Here is a 21,671-nt window from a genome sequence, read left to right as displayed (position 1 = left end):
CCCATGAATTTGGATTAGATTAGAATATCGCTCAAATATAAAAAGAAAAGATATCCTAACAACTTTGTGTGTATTTTGTCTCATCTTCCTATGCTTGGATTAACTAACTAGAGTTGACCCATCAAGGGCGGACTATTCAGAAGAGGTAAATCCCTGAACGAAGAAATCTGACCCAGGCCGACCACAGTTGAAGGAGGGAAAGGAGTTCCAGAATCATGGTCCTATGACGTTCTATATTTCACCAAGATCAGCTCTAAATTTTTACAATTCTAACTTTTTGCACTAGGTTAGAGTACGAACTAGTATTAGAATTACTCTGTTTCAATTCTTGATTTTTATGTGGTTATGTGGAGTCAAAAAGTATTTGAGTTCTACTTTACATTGATAATTCAACAACTAAAAAATAAAATAAAAATAGAAAAAAATATGTCAAAAGATTTCCTACTCCTAAATTTCTTTCATTGTATTTTTGACTTTCTGGATTCATAATTTTTCATTCTAATTTTTTAAGTAAACATGCACGTCATATATTCATAAAAATTTCCTACTCCTAAATTGAGGACTAAATTTATAAGCATGTCTAAATTTCGTGATTATGCTAAATCAACAACAACAAAAAAATCACTCCCATACGTGGGACCCGTCACTAAGCGAATGAAGGAATTTTCATTATGGTACAACTAAAAGGGCATAAAATTTCAACACGTAAAAACTAAAACATCACCTAGGGTTTATGGGTTTGCAACTCTTGTTTGTACAACAACCGCCTCTTTCCGGAAGCATAAGCTTAATAATAATGGCGGACAATGCCGTGAAGGCATCCCCCCTGGGGCCCAATACGTCAAACGTCTCGATAAATCTCAAATCCGTCCCCCTAGATTTTTCGCCGGCAAACCGCTGGTACTCCTCTAACGCCGAAGACAAACACCAATTCTGAAATTTCCTCAGGCAACCCACCAGACAACCAGTCCGATGCTTGCCGCATTTGCAGTGGATCAACACCGGATGATTCTCAATTTCAACCAAAACTTTCAGTGCCTCGGAGATAGTCTCTGCTGGAATCAGCGGAGACGTAGACCGCTCCTTCTTGCCCTCGATTCCGAACTGGAAGAGCCGAATGCCTTGCGACGGAAGAAACTCCAAACTCTCCTCCGGGTAGGGCTTGTTGAATTGTAATCTTGTCTTGGCCCAAAGATAATGGATCTAGCCCATGCACAAAGAAAGATCCATGCACATGCTAGAAAATTCTAGCAAAGTTCAAATTGGTGGAAGAGTCTAGAAGAATGGTGAGGATTCCACCAACATACAAGATTAGTGTAGATAATTCTAGCATAGGAAGGTAGTGGAATTGTCTAGATATATCTAGCATGATGTTTCCATGTTTCTCCAAGGTTCCATCCATGCCTATAAAAGGAGAAGGCATCCACACCATTTGAAACAACCAAGAGAGCAAGTAGTGCGAAGTGAGAAGAAGCAACAAAGCTTCTAAGAGTGTTTGAGTGTTTCCTCTTGTACTAGTTTGTGAGTGAATAAAAAATCTTGTGTAAAAACTTTGAGTGTTCTTTCTTTCTCTTGCCTATCAATTCCGCTGCATTACATTCTTCTTTGTGAGATAAACATCTCCAAAGTAGTGAAGTCTTTTTAAGCCCTAACAAAGTGGTACCAGAGCTATGGCTAGCAACGCTATGACAGCCTTCCAAGTTCCAGTGCTCGACAACAACAACTTCAATAATTGGAGTATCAAAATGAAGGCCCTTTTGGGAGCACATGATGTATGGGAAGTCGTGGAGAAAGGCTACACTGAGCCAGAAGATGAAGCTACTCTGTCCCAACCCCAGAATGAGAGTTTGAAAGATTCAAGAAAGAGAGACAAGAAGGCTCTCTACCTCATCTACCAAGCATTAGATGACAATGGCTTTGAGAAAGTCTCGAGTGCAACCTCTGCCAAGCAAGCATGGGAGAAGCTTCAAACCTCTTACAAAGGAGTCAAACAAGTGAAAAAGGTTCGTCTTCAAGTACTAAGAGGTGAGTTCGAATCTCTACAAATGAAAGGGTCTGAATCAATCTCTGATTATTTTTCAAGAGTCTTAGCCGTTTCCAATCAATTAAAAAGAAACGGAGAAAAGTTAGAAAATGTTAGAATTATGGAGAAGATACTACGCTCGTTGGACCCCAAGTTCGAGCACATTGTCGTGACGATTGAAGAAACAAAAAACTTGGAAGAAATTAGTATAGAGCAATTAATGGGTTCACTACAAGCATATGAAGAGAAACATAAGAAGAGGCAAGGGAATGATGAGCAGCTCCTCAAGACGCATGTCCAGCCAAAGAAGAAAGAAGAAAGATTGGATAATGAGAGAAGCCAGTACGAAAGAAGTCGCGGTCGAGGTCGCGGACATGGACGTGGACGTGGTTGGAACTTCAACAATCATAACAACTACGAAAAAGGAGGAAGCTCAACAAATGGTCATGGAAGAGGACACTCAAACTTGAGGTATGAAAAATCTCAAGTTCAATGCTACAATTGTCAAAAGTTTGGGCATTATGCTTGGGAATGTAAAGCTCCAAGCAACAGGCCTGATGAGAAGGTCAATTATGTGAAAGAAAAGAAAGAAGATAATGGCATTGTGCTACTAGCATGCAAGAACAATGATGGAGACCAAGACTATACATGGTATCTTGACACCGGCGCTAGCAACCACATGTGCGGAAGAAAAAGCATGTTCGTAGAGCTCAATGAATCGGAGAGTGGCAACGTTTCTTTTGGAAACAAATCCAAAATACCCATCAAAGGAAAAGGTAACATCCTTATTCCCTTAAAAAATGGTGGTCACCAATTAATTTCAAATGTCTACTACGTGCCTAATATGAAAAGCAACATTTTGAGCTTGGGTCAACTCTTAGAAAAAGGTTATGATATTCACATGAAAAATTATAGCCTTTTTCTTATAGATGACAAAGGAAGATTAATTGCCAAGGTGAAAATGTCAAAGAATAGGATGTTTCCCATGAACATTCAAAACAATGTTGCAAAGTGTCTCAAGATATGTTACAAAGACACATCATGGCTTTGGCATCTTCGTTTTAGGCATCTTAACTTTGGGGGACTGGAGTTATTATCCAAGAAGGAGATGGTGAGAGGCTTACCGTGCATCAGTCGTCCTGATCAAGCTTGCGAAGGATGTTTACTTGGGAAACAGTTCAGGAAAAGCTTTCCAAAAGAGTCAACCACAAGAGCCCAGAAGCCACTCGAACTCATTCACACCGATGTGTGCGGTCCAATAAAACCAAGCTCTTTGGGTAAAAATAAATTATTTCCTTCTCTTCATTGATGATTTTTCAAGGAAAACCTGAGTGTATTTCTTAAAGTAGAAATCATAGGTATTTGGAGCATTCAAGAAGTTCAAAGCTGCTATAGAAAAAGAAAGTGGTTGCAAGATTAAAGCCATGAGATCTGATCGAAGAGCAGAATTCACTTCGAAGGAATTTCAAGAATTCTGTGAAGCCAATGGAATTCGTCGACATTTGACAGTTCCAAGATCCCCTCAACAAAATGGTGTGGCGGAAAGAAAAATCGAACCATCCTCGACATGGCTCGAAGCATGCTCAAAAGTAAGAGATTGCCTAAGGAGTTGTAGGCAGAAGCTGTATCATGTGTTGTCTACCAATCCAATCGGTCTCCAACAAGAAGTGTGTGGGGAAAGACTCCGCAAGAAGCGTGGAGTGGAAGAAAACCAGGTATCTCCCATCTAAGAATTTTTGGAAGCATAGCCCATGTACATGTACCAGACGAGAGGAGAACCAAACTCGACGACAAAAGTGAGAAGTTCATCTTCATCGGCTATAACTCAAATTCAAAAGGCTATAAGCTGTATAATCCAAACAATGGGAAGATGGTAATCAGTCGAGATGTGACGTTCGATGAAGAATGAGAATGGGATTTTGGCTCTCATGCAGGTGATCTTCACTTTTTTCCTTAGTTTGAAGAAGAGAATGAACAAGGGATGATGGAGCAAGCAAGAGGGGTTCAACAAGAATCCACTATTCCACCTGCTTCACAAACATCAACCAATCATGGCAATTCACCAGCATCAGCATCATCAAGTGGGAGTCTAAATGAAAGAGAAGTACCACACATAAGAAGTCTACGAGATCTCTATGAGGTAGCTGAAAGACTTGATAATCCTACACTTTTCTGTCTCTTTGCTGATTGTGAACCAGTTGACTTCCAAGAAGCAATGCAAGATACTAAGTGGAGGAAAGCAATGGATGAAGAAATTGAAGCAATCCATAAGAACAATACATGGGAACTCACTATTCTTCCGAAATGACACAAAGCCATCGGAGTCAAATGGGTGTATAAGACAAAGAAGAATGCCAACGGAGAGGTCGAAAGATACAAGGCGAGATTAATGGCAAAGGGCTATAGTCAAAGAGCCGGAATCGACTATGATGAGGTATTTGCACCCGTTGCTCGGTTGGAAACTATACGATTACTAATTTCTTTGGCAGCTCAAAACAAATGGAAGATTCAACAAATGGATGTGAAGTCTGCTTTCTTAAATGGAGTCCTTGAAAAAGAAGTCTACATTCAGCAACCGTTTGGCTATGAAATCAAAGGGCATGAAGACAAAGTTCTGAAGCTGAAGAAAGCCCTTTATGGGTTAAAACAAGCGCCACAAGCATGGAATAGTTGCATCGACAAGTACTTCCAAGAAAACAACTTCATCAAGTGCCATCATGAACATGCTCTCTACGTTAAAGTCAAAGATGAAGATATTCTGATTGTGTGCTTATATGTGGATGATATAATCTTCACCGGAAGTAATCCAAGCATGTATGAAGAGTTCAAAAGAGTGATGACCAAAGAATTTGAGATGACCGACATCGGGCTGATGGCATACTACCTAGGCATTGAAGTCAAGCAGAACGAAGAAAGCATTTTCATCTCCCAAGAAAGCTACACATATGAGATACTGAAAAAGTTCAAAATGAAAGACTGCAAGCCCATAAGCACGACAGTGGGGTGCGGAGTCAAACTAACCAAGCATGACGAATGAGAAAGTGTAAATCCAACATTTTTCAAGAGTTTAGTTGGAAGCTTGCGCTACTTGACATGCACAAGACCAGACATTCTCTATGCCGTCGGATTAGTCAGTCGCTACATGGAGAATCTCACAACTACACACTTGAAGACCGCCAAAAGAATTCTTCAATACCTTAAAGGTACTATTAACTTTGGCTTGTTCTATTCAAGTTCTGATAACTACAAACTTGTTGGATATAGCGACAGTGATTGGGCAGGAGATTCCGACGATAGAAAAAGCACTACTGGATTTGTGTTCTTTATGGGAAACACTGCATTCACATGGATGTCGAAGAAGCAATCGATTGTCACTCTCTCTACCTGCGAAGCTGAATACATAGCTGCTACCTCATGTGTCTATCATGCAATCTGGCTGAGAAACTTGCTAAAAGAATTAAACATGCCACAAGAATAGCCAATAGAGATCTATGTCGACAACAAGTCTGCAATAGCTCTAGCAAAGAATCCAATATTCCATGACATGAGCAAACACATAGATACCCGCTATCATTACATAAGAGAGTGTATTGCAAGAAAGGATGTGCAAGTGGAATACGTGAAGTCACAAGACCAAGTCGCCGACATATTCACCAAACCACTCAGGCAAAAAGACTTTGTCAGATTAAGGAACACAATCGGCGTCACAAGACAAGATTAAGGGGGGATGTTGAATTGTAATCTTGTCTTGGCGCAAAGATAATGGATCTAGCCCATGCACAAAGAAAGATCCATGCACATGCTAGAGAATTCTAGCAAAGTTCAAGTTGGTGGAAGAGTCTAGAAGAATGGTGAGGATTCCACCAACATACAAGATTAGTGTAGATAATTCTAGCATAGGAAGGTAGTGGAATTGTCATATATCTAGCATGATGTTTCCATGTTTCTCCAAGGTTCCATCCATGCCTATAAAAGGAGAAGGCATCCACACCATTTGAAACAACCAAGAGAGCAAGTAGTGAGAAGTAAGAAGAGGCAACAAAGCTTCTAAGAGTGTTTAAGTGTTTCCTCTTGTACTAGTTTGTGAGTGAATAAAAAATCTTGTGTAAAAACTTTGAGTGTTCTTTCTTTCTCTTGCCTATCAATTCCGCTGCATTACATTCTTCTTTGTGAGATAAACATCTCCAAAGTAGTAAAGTCTTTTTAAGCCCTAACAGGGCTCAGGGCAGAGATAGATAATGGAACGGAGTTGAAGGGATTGGAGGAATGGGAAGTTTGACAGCTGCGGGAAGCCTGATCGGAATACGCCCTCATCCACCATCGAGAAATTGATGGGCGGCTCCAAAACGTTGTCGTTGTTGGTCATGGTCATGTTTTGCTGCTTCTGTTTCGAGTCCTCTTGTTCTTAATTAATTATACAAACTGATTATTTGTTAATTCGACGAAGAATGCATTTATATATGAAGCTGTAACTGAAATATATTAGCCAACGTAGTTTGTAAACGAACTAACTAGAATCCCTAACCGATCAGGACTAGGAGAAATTATAGAATAGAATGTTGTTGTTTCGGTTTGAATTTGGCCTTAGATTATAACTTTCAATTTATTTCCTAAGAAAAGGAGTTCGAGGTTTGGGTGAATTCGTCTTCCCCAGCCATAAATATTTAAACCTCAATGGTTGGGGGTCAATCGGATCATATATTTCGAGTAGTCGAAATTGAAGACAGAAAATTTACACTACAAAAATCTAATTGTACATTTATTGTAAGAATATTTTTCTTTTTAAATATAAATAATTATAAATACACACTTAAATTTTTAGGTGACAATAACATTTCTCTAAAAACAAATGGGTATCTTACTTTTAAAGATGCCCACCATAAAACAAACAAATTGTTTAGAAATAACATGTATAAAAGCATACAAACAGAGAAACGAACAAGATCGAAACATTTTGTCTCCAGCTATTTAATAAAACCACAAAACATTGTTTTCTTAGAAACGACGAGAGCAAACGAGGAATAATATTGATCAAGACATTCCACCATCCATCTCTACTGGGCAAATTGTTCGGTTCTAGTAAAATAATACAACTAACGCATTTTTTTTAGTGAATAAATACATCCATGTCTGATGGGCAAATTAGGTTCTTGTAAAGTTTTTGTTTCCCTCTTTTCTTCTATATAAGTGTAAGGGCCAAAGTCGTTTTTCCTTCAACTCTGGTACTAGTGGAAAATGTCAAATTCTAGCAAGGTGGAGACGAGTGTTGAAATCAAGTCTGAAGCAAACAGGTTCCATGAATTCTTCGCACGAACACCATACGAAATATGCAACATCAGCCCCGACAAAGTTCCGAGTCATAAATTACTTGAAGGTGAATGGGGTAAAGTGGGTTGTGTCTTCTTGTGGGATTATATTGAAGGTAAGTGTGGCTCAAAGATTGTTCTCTTACTGTATATGTCTACATGTTTTTTTGTGGATGAAGCAAGTAATTGATTTTGTGATGAAATGTTAGCAGATGGGAAACCAACTTTTTCCAAGGAGTTAACTGAAGCCATAGACGATGTAAATCATTCGGTGACTTTCACAGTGCTTGAAGGAAACCCTCTAGATCGATACAAGAGCTTTAAGATCACTTTACAAGTTACTCCAAAATTAGGCGTTCATGATGAGGGCAGCGTGGTGAATTTGGTCTTACAATATGAAAAGCTACATGATGGGGTTCCGGATCCCCAACTTCAGCTCCAGTTAGCTGTTGTTCTTGTTAAGGAGACTGACAATTTCCTCACCCAAGAATAAGCGCGTCTACTTCAGACCGATCATAATAGCAGTTTCACCCGTTTGGAGAATGCAAGTGTAAGAACAAGGCAGTTGGCTTGCCCGTACTTTTTACTATGAACAATACTTTGTCTCTGTGCAACTCTACTACCAGTTGGGCAAAGACAAGAGCAAGGGCAATACTGTTCATCAATATAATATACATATACATACATACATACATACATATATATATATATATATGCTTTGTTTGGCCTTGTAAGTGTGATCCATGTTTGTTGGTATGTTTAATTTTAATTGTGTTATCTGCAAGTGTGTTGACCTTTGTAAGTTTGTTTAAATATGTTTAAGTGTGAACTTAGTAAGTTTGTTTTTTTAAAATAAAACGATTATCTAATTTCAAATACAAGGCAAAAGTATAGCATATTTGTAATGCCACTGCCCCGAAATATTTGTATATTTCGGGAAAATAATTATGTTAGGCCCAACCTAAAAACATAGCTAATTTATTTTCTTCTCTTGGATCAATTTCCATCTATATACTAATTCTTGAATATTTAAACACATTTATTTTATGGCTGCATCTAACGTCTCGTTAGACTGCCTACGTACCCTCAACAGGGATCAAGCCTTTCGTAGTTCAAAACTTCAAAATTTAAACCAAACCTGAAAATATTCTTTTAATCCAACATATACCAAAAACGTAGTAATATTCAAACCACATCAATTAAATCTCAAAAACATAATTAAAATAACGAAATTCGCATAAAACACACTTGTAGGCTCCCTGGCCGTGCGCTACTGCACCCGCCACCGCGGGTGGCGGTCGGCCGTCCCGGTTCGCTTAAAAATTCAATTATTTTTAAAAATTCTCAAAAATTACAGAAATGAAGATCTCAATGAGTAGAGAAACTTTCACACCTGCAACCAAGGCCAATTTGGCCTGGAAAAGGCTCCAATTTCATCAAAATCCGTCGGAACCCTAAGATTTGGGTGTCCTCAATTCGACTCCATAGCAACTCCGACACCCCAACCAATGAATGGGCTTTATTCCAGCTCTTAAGGGGAGTCTAATGGTGGTTGTAATTGAACCAAAACATTTCAGATTTTGATGGATTTCAAGCAAGGAAAGTCGCGGCACCGAGTGTTCTTTCTCCAAATTTCAAGACCAAATTTTATGATTTTTGGGATGCAATAGGAAGAGGGAAGATCGTGGAGGGGGTTTCCAAGGGGTGGTTTGATGCATTTCACCGGAAAAAAGGGGTGAAAATCCACCGGAAAAGTGTATGATGCCGATCGGGTCGGGTCACCAAGACCCGGGTCCCGATCCCCCGTGTCTCTCTTCTCTCCTTTCTCCCCATTTCTCTCTTCTCTCATTGGTCACCTTTCATCCCTCTTTTTCTGATTGGCTCCTCTCTCCCTCCTTTCTCTCCTTTATTTTCCATCTACACCGCCCATTATTTCTGTCTTTAAATCTCGGCCACACACGTGGCCTTCCAGATTTTTCTCAAAAATCTGGAATTATCTTGAACTTAACTATTTTACTAAAATGCCCCTAACTTTAAACGTTAATAAATTCTTCGTTCTAACTCTGTTTCACGAACAGTTTGCGCCTACGCATTCATGAGGTCGAGCTCTATTCAAAAATATGATTTTTGACCTCGAAAGGTCTACGTATTTTAAATAATTAAGGTCCAAACTTTAAATCTCATAACTAGTTTAATTTAAAACTAAACTTACACAAATTATTATAAATTCTTGAAAAATCATATAAAAGCTCAGTAATATGCTCGATTTAATTCTTCATAATCATAAATCGATTTATTTTCGATTTTCTCCACATATTCATATATTTAAAATTTTCAGGGTATTACAATACTAAGGCCTCGTTTGGTAGTCCATATAAGGAATCGGATAGGATAAGTAATATGGATCCGGGTGTTTGGTGCAACTACGTACTAAATAGTACCCGTATTACTTAAACTGGGCCCACATCTTTTATCCGGTGTCTGCCCGCTTATTTATCCTTCCAGAAATCTCTGTATTATTTAGTTGGGTTCGTGTCCTCGCTTCATCGGTGTGGCGCATCGTTCTCTTCTCACTTCTGTTACCATCGTTCTTCTTCCTCCTTCTCCTTTCTTCTTCTCTCTCTCCTCAAACCCATTCACCAAATCGCTCAATCGTCAATCTCAGGTTCTTCTTCCTCCTCCTTTCTTCTTCCCTTTCTCTTTTCTTCTTTTTTGCCTCTCTCTCTCCTCTTTAGTTCCTTATCGCGGGACCCGCACGGGTTCACGTGCCATCGACCCTGGATTTGAACTAGATCTGACCGAAACCCACGTCGTCGGAGCACTAGAATTGCCTGCATTCACCTACTGCCCAACATCGCTGCAACACCGTTCAACGATATCGACAATCCAATGCAACCTCTCGATAAATTGAAAATAAAATTATGGATTAAATTTAGGAAATCAGGTATCATATAGTCACTGGGAATCTCCAGTTCATATCATTACTTCAAGTAAATGTCGTTCTCACTGGGAATCTCCAGTACGTTAAATTTGGGAAATGTTGATAATCTGCAGTTTGATATGGGTAACTGCCGTTCTCACTAGCCATTGATGCCAACACCGACAATCCGCTTCTTCTGTATAGAGGGGGAAGATTTTCTTGAACTGGTAAGGAAAACTGGAGAAGGGAGTGAGGGTGTCTGGGGGCTATGCGATGGAGAAGATCTGGGGAAGAAAGGATTTTTTATTTTTATTTTTTATAATTTGGTTTAAATAAAGGACAAATAGAAAATACAATATCAAAGTTCAAAATCACAAACAATATTATTTTTATTTTATTTTTTATTTTGATGCATTTGGTTGTTGTGATTTTTTTTTTCATTAGTCATCAAATTTTTTTAGTAAAAATAATATAATCCGATCTCTTATCCAGTACAGTACCAAACACATTATAAATAATACGGTTATTAATACGATACTGCACCAGACGCCTGACTAATTTAGTCAGTACAGTCCGATGACAGATTATCCTATCCGACTGAAATAGTCAGTACAGTCCGAGCAGCCAAATGAGGCCTAAGATAACCAACTACGATATTTAAACAATATTATTCTTTGTGATAGAAGGATTTGGAAAGTGAAAAACAAAGCAAAGCAACATCTTCCTCGACCGACCAAAGTACCTTCTCATTCATTTTTTTTAGTAATAAAAGGATTTGAAAAGTTGAAAACAAATTTAGAAGATTGTAGTAAAAATAAATATTGTGTTGAGAGAAATGCAGAAGATGATTCAATATTTATAGAATAATAAATAATAAAAAATCCCCTTTTTTATAATTTTTAACTGTTGGATTAATCATGGCCATTCATTTCCAAACATATCTAAAATCATATGCATTAGAATGTGACACATGTCAAAATGATAAGTTTTTCAATTTTTTACTGTTGGAATTGGAAATCCGATAGTCCAGAACATTAGGCCATTGAAAATTTAACGACTCACAAATTGTCACGTCATAGAGATGTTGATGGTGGCTGTTAGATTATGCAGTGGGCCCCACGACAATCGAAGTTGGAAGTTGTTAGCTCACTTGCTGAGTTCATGCGTTCATTGCAATCGCCAGACACAAAAAAAAACAAAAAAGCCTTGCCCGCTAGCGTAAGGGCTGAGCATAAGTTGCTCAGGCTGCCCTCTTCTTCTTAGCCTGCTGGAGGAGGGTTTTTGGGTTGGAGAGCATGTTTCAAGCCTCCGCCCTTGCCATCCAGACTTATTCTAACCACATTTTATCAATGGGTCCAACCACCATCTAAACGCTTGTAACAAGCCATAAATTAGTGAGAAAGAGATTCACAGACCCAACCACCCACCCAAACCTCTCCTTTTTTTTTATTCCTAATGTGTACAACGGATTGTTTTTTCTCGTCTTCTTTTTTGCTAGCACTACTACAAAATAGGGCTTTCATGACACTTGGTAAAATTTTTAATGACATTCTTTTATTAAAAATGTTATTAAAGTAATATTATGATGCAACTAAAAAAAATGTGTTGTTCAATAAAATATGCGGAAGATTTTAAAAGGAAAAGTGGAAGATTTATCCCTTAAATCTCTCAAGCAGTTATAGATTATTTCTTTTTAACGCCACTACGCTTGAAAAGCACGTTGTTTATCAACTGCGCAAGGTTGGGAAGTTCGGTGAGATCCTTACCAAGATTGACAGGAGGTCTGGCAAGGAGATTGAGATGGAGACAAAGTTCTTGAAGAACGGAGATGCAGTTATGGTGAAGATGCTTCCTACCAAGCCCATGGTTGTGGTGACATTTTCTGAGTACCATCCATTAGGTTGCTTTGTTGTTTGTGGCATGCGCCAGATTGTTGCTTTTGGTGTTATCAAGAGTGTTGAGAAGAAGGATCCCATCGATGCCAAGGTCACCAAGTCTGCTGCTAAGAAAAAGTGAACCATTGTCAGTACTCAAATTTTCACTCACTCAAACTTATGCTTTTATGATACAAACTCTTATCTTAGTTGTGTGGTTTTAAGTGGTTTGGTCAGTTTAGTTTGTAGTTGTTTCAATTATGGTCTGATGTCTTCATTCTCGAGTGTCCGCTCCTAGAATTGGGTTCTGGACAGGCGGTGGTGACGCATCTGGTTTATGCTTAAGAGAGTAGGTTTGTCTTCATCATTCATATTTAATAGACTGATATTTGCAAGATTCGTAAAGCAAGCAGAGGCAATCTTATGGATTGGTATTTAAGAGAGTTGGTTTGTCTAAAGGATTTTTATATGCTTTTGAAAATTGTTCTTGGATTTTTTTTATATGAATCATGACAGGTCTTTCAGAATCAAAATTTTGTTCAGTGATGATGACAAACATCACTCCAAAGGTACACTCTCCCTCCCTTTCTCTGCATGCGTGTTGCTTTTTTCTATCACTCATCTTCATTTTGGTCATAGGAATAATTTCGTATCCTGCTCATTCAGTATATAATCTTATAAATTTTATGTTTATTTTTTTTTAGTTCAATTATTGAGATGATAAGTTGTAGCACCACAAGTTCGATCTCAGCTAGTATGCTACAGACTTGCCCTCCACCCAGACCTCATAAAAATTGCATCAGGTTTAGGCTTTGCTTTCAAGTCTTGGATAAATATGTGTTTATTCTATTTTTATTTAACCTCTAATTTAAACTGCAAATTGAACCACTAATTTACGGTTGCTATTTAGTTGTGCACAAATAAAGAAGAACGAGGACAAGGGAGACGGGAAGATCCACGGTGATCAACAAAGAGTTTTCCTATTTGTTTTTCTGTTGTCTTATGGTAAGGATCCTCTCATTCAATTTATTTATTTTTTGCAGGAGCAGTTTGAAGGATAAAAGCTACATACACTCAACAGGAAATTGATGCATTAAGAATAAAGTGGGCTGAGTATGTTGATGAATACAGCCCAATAGATGAAACTCTAGATTAGCTAGTTTGTGAAATTTTAAATTAAGTGAACGTATAGTTTTATTTTAGAAGGAAAGCTCTACACATTATATTGTCTTTTGTAATACTTTGGTGGTGGGTGAATTACAAATTTATGAAACAATATTATTTTATTTGAGGTAAATATCTTACTTCTTGGATGAATTATGTAAGTCTTGTTTTCAAATTAAAAATACATTACATATGTCATCAAACATATTTCAGGACATGCATTGAATGGTTTATGACAAGCTTTGTGTGTCGTTGCTAATATTCAATGACGTTGTAGTGCTATAGACATGACGCTATACAGATGTCATGTTTAGTATATCATGACGCTCATTCCTCTGTTTATGACACATATTCCGCGTCTCGAACTGAAATAGATGACACGCTTTTTTATTTCAATGACACTTGTTAAGTGTCTCTAAAAGCTATACATGACACTGTGCGTATGTCATAATTAGTATACCATGAAACTCATTCCTCTGTTTATGACACTTATTCCGCGTCTTAAATGGTAGTAGATAACACAAGTTCTTAATTCAATGACACTTGTTAGGCGTCTTTAAAAGTAATACATGACACTTTTTCAACGTCATAAAAAATATATTTAATGACACCACAAAGATGACGCTAAACCCTTGCGTCATTAAACTTTTAACATGACCCATAAACTGCATTATGTATGTAAAAATTTGTAGTAGTGTAGTTGACTTCGTACTTTTGTTTGAATTAGTCCTGAAAGTCCAATTAGCAGCTGTAAAATAGTGGCTTTGTGCCCAATTTACCAAAACGAAAATCACTTTTTTGCCCTTATACATTTGCCTTGTATGTCCGCATGACCACGATGATGAAAACTTGAATGAAAAAAATTCAAAATCTAAACGCAGTGGAGAAATTGGTTATTTATAATAGGGTAAAAGGCTGTTTACTACCCTCAAGTTTCATGGTTTTCAACATTTAGTACATCAATTTTTTTTCATCCCAGAGTCATACCTAAAGTATTAATTTTGAGAGAGTCTCATACATCCGTTAAGTTTTCTGTTAGAACTTCTGTTAACTGATGACGTGGCGCCCACGTGGACAATTACTGGGCACCACATGTCAATTTAGGCCCACTTCAATATTAAAAAAATTAAAAAATTAAAAATACAAAAAAAAAAAAAAAAAAACAAACATTTGTCTCCTCCCTCATCCCTCGCACCCTCTCCCTCCCTTCTCTCTTCTGCAACCCGTACCCCTTCCCTCCATTCTCTTTTCTGCACCTGCACCACCCTCCCTTCTCTCCTCTACAACCCGTACCCATCATCTCCGCACACCCAACCCAACAAAATCCCTCCCAAAGAAATTCTATTTCAACAAGAATTTGGTATTTTCAAGTATGGATCTTCTCTTTGTGAACCCAGAAGAAAAAGCCAGAAAAAGCCTCTCTCGTGACCCCTATTCCACGAAAAGAGAAGAAGTTAAATTAGAATCGTTCTTCAATCCGTCTTACCCACCTCTCTCTCGCTACTCAATTTCTCTACATCTATCACAATTCTTAAATAACGAAACAAGAAGTTTAATTAAAGCAAATTAAGAAACAAGTGACTTCCATCTTCAGGAAAAGCTGAAAAGTGTGGATTGAAGTTTCAATAATCTTGACGAGATCTGGGGCATAAACCATTAAATCAAATTCTTCCTCCTCTAGGCCATTTCGAATTGGACCAGAAAATGCAAAATCAAAACGGGTGGAGGAGACTCAAATCCTCCCAATTTTCCAGAAAACTATAAAGTTAAAAGAAAAAAAATATTCAGATCAACTAATATTGGGTTTCTTTTGTGAACCCAGAAAAATTGGGGTCTCTTTCGAGATGAAAATAAAACGGAAATAGAAAAGGAAAATCAAAAGGAAAAAGGAAGAATAAGGGAAAAAGAAAAGACGGAAAGGCAGAGAATAGGCGGTGGGTCCAGGATATGGACGTAGAGGACGAGATAGCTCGTAGCAGCAGCCCAAGACAGACTGCGTCATCGACCGGATCTGGTAGGACGGTTTGGTTCGTGCAGAGGAGAGAAGGGAGGGAAAAGAAATGATGGAGTGAGGGACGGACAGACAGGATGCGTCATCGACTAGATCTGGTAAGACGGTTTGAATTCTGATTTCAAAAAATCCGACTGGTTGCACTCGTCCCACCATGCTTTCGACCTGTCCTTGACCCATAGCCGCCGATGGTGACCCGATTCGACTCCCGGCTTACCTATTTCGACTCCATCAGCTACCGCCGACATCGCCACACAGGCGGCGCTTCTCGATTTTCTCCGCTTCATTGTTTCAGATTCTTCCACCTCAGAGTAGCATTCCTGCAAATCAAAGTAGTAATCGAAAATGGCCTCGTTCCTCTCCTTATGCGTCCCTTCTATTAAAGATGCGTCGTCATTCAGTGCCATGTCACGGTCAAGCTCATCCTGCTTCACCTGCTCTTCGAGCAACGACAAGGAGGCGAGGTCTTCAGCTGCTGGAGGAAGATGTAGATGGTGATTTGCAGACGACAGCCATAACAAGGAAATTGAGGAAGCATGGATAAAGGGTGTCGGGTGGGGAAGACAATGGGGTTCTGGGAATTGAGGGATGTCGGGTGGGGGTGAGGAAGACGAAGGGCTTCTGGGTTTTATTTTGTTTGTTTGTTTTTTTTTTTTTTTTTTGAATTTTTTTAATAATTAATTTTTAATTTCCACGTGGATCCCTTAATGACACGTGGCACCCAGTCATTGTCCACATAGGCATCACATCATCAGTTAACGGCATACTTAACAGTTTGACTAACGGATGTATGAGACTGTCCCAAAATTAACACTTTAGGTATGACTCTGGGACGAAAAAAACTTGATATACTAAATGTTGAAAACCATGAAACATGAGGGTAGTAAACAGTCTTTTACCCTTTATAATAATTCAGAGAGTTAATCGGTTAATATTAAATTTAAAGAAAAAAATTGCTAGCTTTATACAAGTTTGGAGGGAGTTTTTGCAAATCAATAAATAGATCCTAATTTTCTCGCAATGTTTTCAGAATTTTTTCTATTTTCCCCTGTCTAACAGCGAGGAACAACTTTTACCGACAAAATGACGAACTTTCAGCGAGGAAATATTTTGATGATTCTAATTTATCAACAACGATCAAGCATATTTCTCGCCATATAAGTTCACTAAAGGCCCTACGTACTGGGATGATCTAAAAAGGAAAACATTATAGTCGCCAACTGTTTCTGGGACAACTTTCCTACTTTCAGAGGAAGAATTCGTCGCTGAAAGGGTTTCTTGTTGTGGAAGACTAGATCTAGTCATAGACGCTTAATGCATGTGGTGGACAGAAGCCAATATGGTGATTTGAGATCATTGTAACAATAAGGCGAGGACGAGCGCTGAAATCAAACAAATTTCCCCTCCTTGCTAACAGTCACACGAACAATACCGTACGAGATATCAACATCGCCCCCAACAAAGTTAACAACATCGCCCCCAACAAAGTTCAGAGTTATAAATTAGTAGAAGGTGGTAAATTGGGTTGAATAATCTTGAACGTAAGTTCGGCTCCAAGTGTCTTTTTACCATGAATGTTGATATGTATGTTGGATGAAGTAAGCTAGTGAAGAGTTCTATGGTGCTCCCAAGTATCGGATATTTTATACTTTTTTTTTAAATTTGGTCAAATATACAAAAATCAAGATTCAACAGTTAACATGCTCAGAGTATCTTATACATCGGAACATGATATAATTTTTGCTTGTGGAATGTTGAACATATGAGAAACCTACATTTCGTAAGGAGTTAACTGAAACCATAGATGATGAAAATCAGTCCGTACTTTAAGGGTGCTTGAAGGAACCCTCTAGATCGCTGCAGATGCTACAAGATTATTCTTCAAGTTTCTTCAAAATTATGAGATTATGATGAGGGCAGCGTGGTGATGCGGTCCTTTAACAGGAAAAGGAAAAGCTATGTGGCGGTGATCCAGACTAACACCTTCAGCTTTAGTTTGCAGCTCTTGTCAAAAAGACCAATAATTTCTTTACGCAATCGTATATAGGATAATCATTGGATGTAATTTTGGGGAAAATGAAAAATAAAGTGAATCTATCATTTGTTTGTGTGTTTGTTACAGTTATGTGGACTACTGAAACTTCTAATTTATTTCCCAAGTATCTTGAATGCTTTGCCATATTTTTTTGACGCTCCAAGTCGTAAACTCGTCAATTATAGATATAGAATTCGAAATAATGTTAATGTGATGTGGTGACTGGTGATTAACAATTGACATAACTGTCTGATTCATTTGAATTCTTTTATCTTTTGTTTACAATAAACAAGAACGTCACTAAGATTTGGTAAATCCTAATTAGGAATGACTATCTAGTCGTGTCCCACCTGAAAGAAATGTGCCTATTATTTCCAATTCCTTTAACCACTCCAAATCTACCAAACACAAAAATTATTATATATTCACCATCGGTGTACTTATATACTCCTTTTACACAAATTTTTGTAGGCTCACTTGTAACTTGTAAGTAATGTATTTTAACGATCCAAACAATCTATTTTTAGATATTTCATCATAAATCATGTAGGGTTTCTTTATAGAAACATATTTGTCCACTTTCTTCGCTATAAATGAATGTCATGGTTTTGAATTTGTCTAATTTTTTGTAAGGATGATTTATTAATGATGTTCTAAAAAATAAACAGTTGGATTGTTGAAATACATTACTGAGTGGGTCCCACAAAACTTGTGTAAAAAATTGTATAAAAAAAAGTGATATCACGGATCCATCCCATATGTATATATAGGTGTAAAAAAAAATTGAACAAAATATAGGTAAAAACGATTAAAGTAGCAAAGGTGATGGAAGTAAATTTTGGTGTCAATTTTAAACGTTCAGGACCACCAATAAGTTCCCTTTTAATATTTATTATAGGCAAGTTGTAGCTTTTCATGAATGATAATTTCTCCTATTTAAGTCAATCCTAGGATTAAGTGTTATCTCCCAATTCTACCTCTAACCTGTTTTGTTATTAGTTCATCAATTGTTGATCATAAATTATCCTTGGTTTATATCCTTAACCGATCGATCTTCTAATTAATTAAGATATGGCTTTAGTTGGTAAGCTTGAGACGGAGGTAGAGATAAGTACAGCTGCTGATAAGTTCTACAAAATTTTCTCGGGCCAAATGCACCTGCTTCCTAACATCTGCTCTGACAAAATACAAGGGGTTGAGCTGCACGAAGGTGATTGGGAGACTGCGGGTTCTGTCAAGCATTGGGATTATACGTTGGGTAAGTCACACCGGAGGCAATAGAACTGACTTAGTTGAAGCCCTAACTATTAATTAGCTAGGGTGATTCCCTTATTTATAATTTATTTATGTGCACATATATATAATCAGGAAGTGATTTATGCATACAACTTTTTGTCCGCATCTATGTTTATTTATGATCTTTAGGTTAAATATATTAAAAGAATATGAAGAAGAAAAATTAACAAGGGTATGCAAAAAGAAAACTGGATCTAAGTGTGAAGAAATTATTGCTCATATATAATTACTCTTTTATAATGTGAAAGTGACGATGGATATGTACAGATGGGAGTTCGTTAAGTGTAAAGGAGACGGTTGAAGCGATAGATGAGGAAAACAAAACAGTGAAGTTCAACGTTCTGGATGGAGAAATCTTGAAGCATTATAAGAGCTTTAGGGTGACACTAAAAGTAACAGAAAAGACTACTGGAGGGGGCAGTTTGGTGAAATGGATAATTGACTATGAGAAGGTGAAGGAGGAAATCCCAGATCCAGAATCATATCAGGACTTTGCAGTGAAGGTCACCAAAGACCTTGAAGCTCATCTTCTCACTGAATGAGACACAGCTATTATTAGTAATAAATGGTTCGAATTATAACTAAGGCCTTTTTTTTTTTTTTAATTGTGGGATTTGAGTAACGTTGTATTTATACGTACATAAAAAAAAAAAGACACAAAGCTTGAGTCAGTTGGGTGTCTTCCATGTATAAGGGATGATTTCGTCTTAATCATTATCTTGTACATTAACAGAGCGTGTGCAAATATGTATTTGGTATGCAACAACATTTGTATTTGTATCTGTTTAATTTCTTATATAAGAAACATCTTCAGTTTGATTCCTAGAATACCATTACTACAACTGTGTGAGTTTCAGAGTTTATCTTGAGTTCTATCTGTTTACTGCTGTAAGGACTCACCTATTTTTTATTTTTCCTACTTTATGGTGGGTTATTCCCTTTTTTCACTCCCAAATGAGTGGTCACCTATTGTATACAAACTTTGATCTAATGCTCATGAAAGGTCAAAAGCGAACGGTTGATATTTAACTAAATATCATCTCAACCGTTCATTCATGAAAAATGACAGATGTGGTGGAGAATTTTTGTTGTAATTTTCTAACTCATGAGTTTCATATATTAAACTCTCAAGAATTGGATCCACTCTCAAAGAACACAAAGTCTACAGCTCACTGTAAGAGTTTGATTTATATAAAATTAGAAACAAACTCAAATTTTCGGCATTAAAGGCTAGTGGGAGAAAAAACAAAGGCAAAATGCTTTCGGCTTTTGCCCTTTTCAAATAAATTTTTTTGTTTTGTTGATACAACGATATATTTACACATTTTACACTAAGGGATAAAAATAATAAATTGATACTTAAGAGAAATATTACTTAACTATAGTACTAATAAGTGTCTTATCGGTATTTTCCTTTTTTGATGGAAACACAGGAACAACAAAAAGGAAAAGAACAGTATAATTTAGGAAAGTATATAATCTCTTTATGAAAAAGATGGAATAGAATCCGCATCTGATCCACCATAACATAGTGGCCATGAGCATCAAATTAACAAGACAGTGCTAAAACAGAAATCTACTTGCCCAGTTGCCCTAGCTAGCGAGGGACCAAACAGAACTCCAAACCTAAATTAAATTTGTCAGAAAAACCACCCCAATTCCGATCCGCAATTGCAATTGGCTCGAAGTGAAGGCATATTATACTTTATCTAGCTATTTTATTTCTTCTATATAAAGAACAAGGGGGAGTCATTTTTTCACCAGACTCTAGCTAGCTAATTTCATACAAATTACAAAGGCAAAAAGATCGAACGCTATGGCTCAAATAGCAAAGATGGAGGTCCAGGCTGAGATTAAAGCCAGTGCCGACAAGTTCTACGAAATCTTTCGTAGCAAAGGGTACCTGTTGCCCAAGATGTGCCCTAACGTCATAAAGGACCTTCAGGTCATCCAAGGTGATTGGGGCTCTGTGGGCTCAGTCAAGCAATGGACTTACTTTGCTGCAGGTAACAATAACAATTCATGGAAAAAAATTTATGCATGCCAACTTAAAATATTTTATACATATACTAGACTCGATCGACTATATAACCTAACCTGGACCCAATGATTTGATATTTTCTTAATTAATTATATACCTGCATGATAGACAATGTTTCTGAGGTTTCAAGAGAGACAGTTGAAGCCATAGATGAGAAAAACAAATCAGTGACTTTCCGAACAGTAGGAGGAGAGTTGGCGAAATACTACAAGAGTTTCAAGGCTACGGTTCAAGTCACACCAAAGGTTAGTGGGGGATGCAGCAGCTCATCCGTGAAATGGACCGTCGAGTATGAGAAGCTGACGGAGGGTGTTCCGGTTCCTCATAAGTACATGGACTTTTTGGTCCTTCTGACGAACAATATTGATGCCCACCTTCTCAATAATAAATAAATTAATTTGAAAACGATTTATGCACATTATTTTTTATTTTTGGCACACTCTTTTAGTAATCACAAAAAAAAATATATATATATATACAGCGAAGACCAAAATCAAGAGGAGGTGTGCATAAGAAGAAAAATAGTCATATAGTATGGTACGTATATAAAAGCTGGCCAGGGTGATAGTGGGAAGCTTTAGCGTTTCCTTTTAATTTCTTGCTTCTTCTATGTTTTAATGGTACGCTTTCACTACAACTAGTACTATTGTATTGTATGTGAAATTATGACTTGAATGTCCAATATCCATTGATGATCAAATATAAATTTCCAACCAAAAGTCCAGTTTAAGAAATTCGTACCAATGATAACTAAACCAACAAAATATATGTATATGTATCAGAACCAGAGGAAAGAAAAGCAAAATATATGTATATATATATGTGTATATTATATGTGTGTGTGTGTGTGTGTGTATCAGAACCAAAAAATATCAGAACCAGAAGAAAGAAAAGCATGCCTTAAAAAATGATGATATGAACCAGAGGAAAGAAAAGCAAAATATATGTATATATATATATGTGTATATTATATGTGTGTGTGTGTGTGTGTGTGTGTGTGT

General features: G+C 37.4%; 4 protein-coding genes across 4 annotated transcripts; 3 read left to right on the top strand and 1 right to left on the bottom strand.

The window, feature by feature from the left end:
• Positions 1 to 720: 720 nt before the first annotated feature.
• On the bottom strand, positions 721 to 6,389 carry LOC103403208 (inositol diphosphatase DSP3-like). The gene is made up of 2 exons (XM_029095911.2): positions 6,245 to 6,389; positions 721 to 1,163 (listed from the first exon to the last, which is right to left on the bottom strand). Exons 1-2 carry the CDS (start codon positions 6,387 to 6,389, stop codon positions 721 to 723), a joined length of 588 nt encoding a protein of 195 aa, XP_028951744.2.
• Positions 6,390 to 7,203: 814 nt separating this feature from the next.
• On the top strand, positions 7,204 to 8,166 carry LOC103402574 (MLP-like protein 43). Its single transcript, XM_008341311.4, has 2 exons — positions 7,204 to 7,445; positions 7,542 to 8,166. The coding sequence occupies exons 1-2, from the start codon at positions 7,259 to 7,261 to the stop codon at positions 7,820 to 7,822; spliced, it is 468 nt and encodes a 155-aa protein (XP_008339533.1). The 5' UTR covers positions 7,204 to 7,258; the 3' UTR covers positions 7,823 to 8,166.
• A 10,135-nt stretch (positions 8,167 to 18,301) lies between these two features.
• On the top strand, positions 18,302 to 19,457 carry LOC103403209 (MLP-like protein 31). Its single transcript, XM_017323610.3, has 2 exons — positions 18,302 to 18,591; positions 18,897 to 19,457. Exons 1-2 carry the CDS (start codon positions 18,405 to 18,407, stop codon positions 19,169 to 19,171), a joined length of 462 nt encoding a protein of 153 aa, XP_017179099.1. The 5' UTR covers positions 18,302 to 18,404; the 3' UTR covers positions 19,172 to 19,457.
• Positions 19,458 to 20,235: 778 nt separating this feature from the next.
• On the top strand, positions 20,236 to 21,389 carry LOC103402575 (MLP-like protein 31). The gene is made up of 2 exons (XM_008341312.4): positions 20,236 to 20,635; positions 20,779 to 21,389. Exons 1-2 carry the CDS (start codon positions 20,446 to 20,448, stop codon positions 21,060 to 21,062), a joined length of 474 nt encoding a protein of 157 aa, XP_008339534.1. The 5' UTR covers positions 20,236 to 20,445; the 3' UTR covers positions 21,063 to 21,389.
• Positions 21,390 to 21,671: the final 282 nt, after the last annotated feature.

Source organism: Malus domestica, chromosome 16 (genome assembly GCF_042453785.1).
Source record: "Malus domestica chromosome 16, GDT2T_hap1".
NCBI classification, from domain to species: domain Eukaryota; kingdom Viridiplantae; phylum Streptophyta; class Magnoliopsida; order Rosales; family Rosaceae; genus Malus; species Malus domestica.
Note: the sequence above shows the minus strand (reverse complement) of the source record. Positions and strands in the feature narration are given on the sequence as shown.

Bases quoted from the DNA above. Each gene is read 5' to 3' on its own strand.
- LOC103403208 (XM_029095911.2), bottom strand. From the start codon at position 6,389: ATGACCAACAACGACAACGTTTTGGAGCCGCCCATCAATTTCTCGATG. The intron at 1,164-6,244 runs AGCCCTGTTAGG...TACAATTCAACA, and splicing joins CATTATCTATCTCTGCCCTG to AGCCCTACCCGGAGGAGAGT.
- LOC103402574 (XM_008341311.4), top strand. From the start codon at position 7,259: ATGTCAAATTCTAGCAAGGTGGAGACGAGTGTTGAAATCAAGTCTGAA. The intron at 7,446-7,541 runs GTAAGTGTGGCT...AAATGTTAGCAG, and splicing joins CTTGTGGGATTATATTGAAG to ATGGGAAACCAACTTTTTCC.
- LOC103403209 (XM_017323610.3), top strand. From the start codon at position 18,405: ATGGCTTTAGTTGGTAAGCTTGAGACGGAGGTAGAGATAAGTACAGCT. The intron at 18,592-18,896 runs GTAAGTCACACC...GGATATGTACAG, and splicing joins GCATTGGGATTATACGTTGG to ATGGGAGTTCGTTAAGTGTA.
- LOC103402575 (XM_008341312.4), top strand. From the start codon at position 20,446: ATGGCTCAAATAGCAAAGATGGAGGTCCAGGCTGAGATTAAAGCCAGT. The intron at 20,636-20,778 runs GTAACAATAACA...CCTGCATGATAG, and splicing joins ATGGACTTACTTTGCTGCAG to ACAATGTTTCTGAGGTTTCA.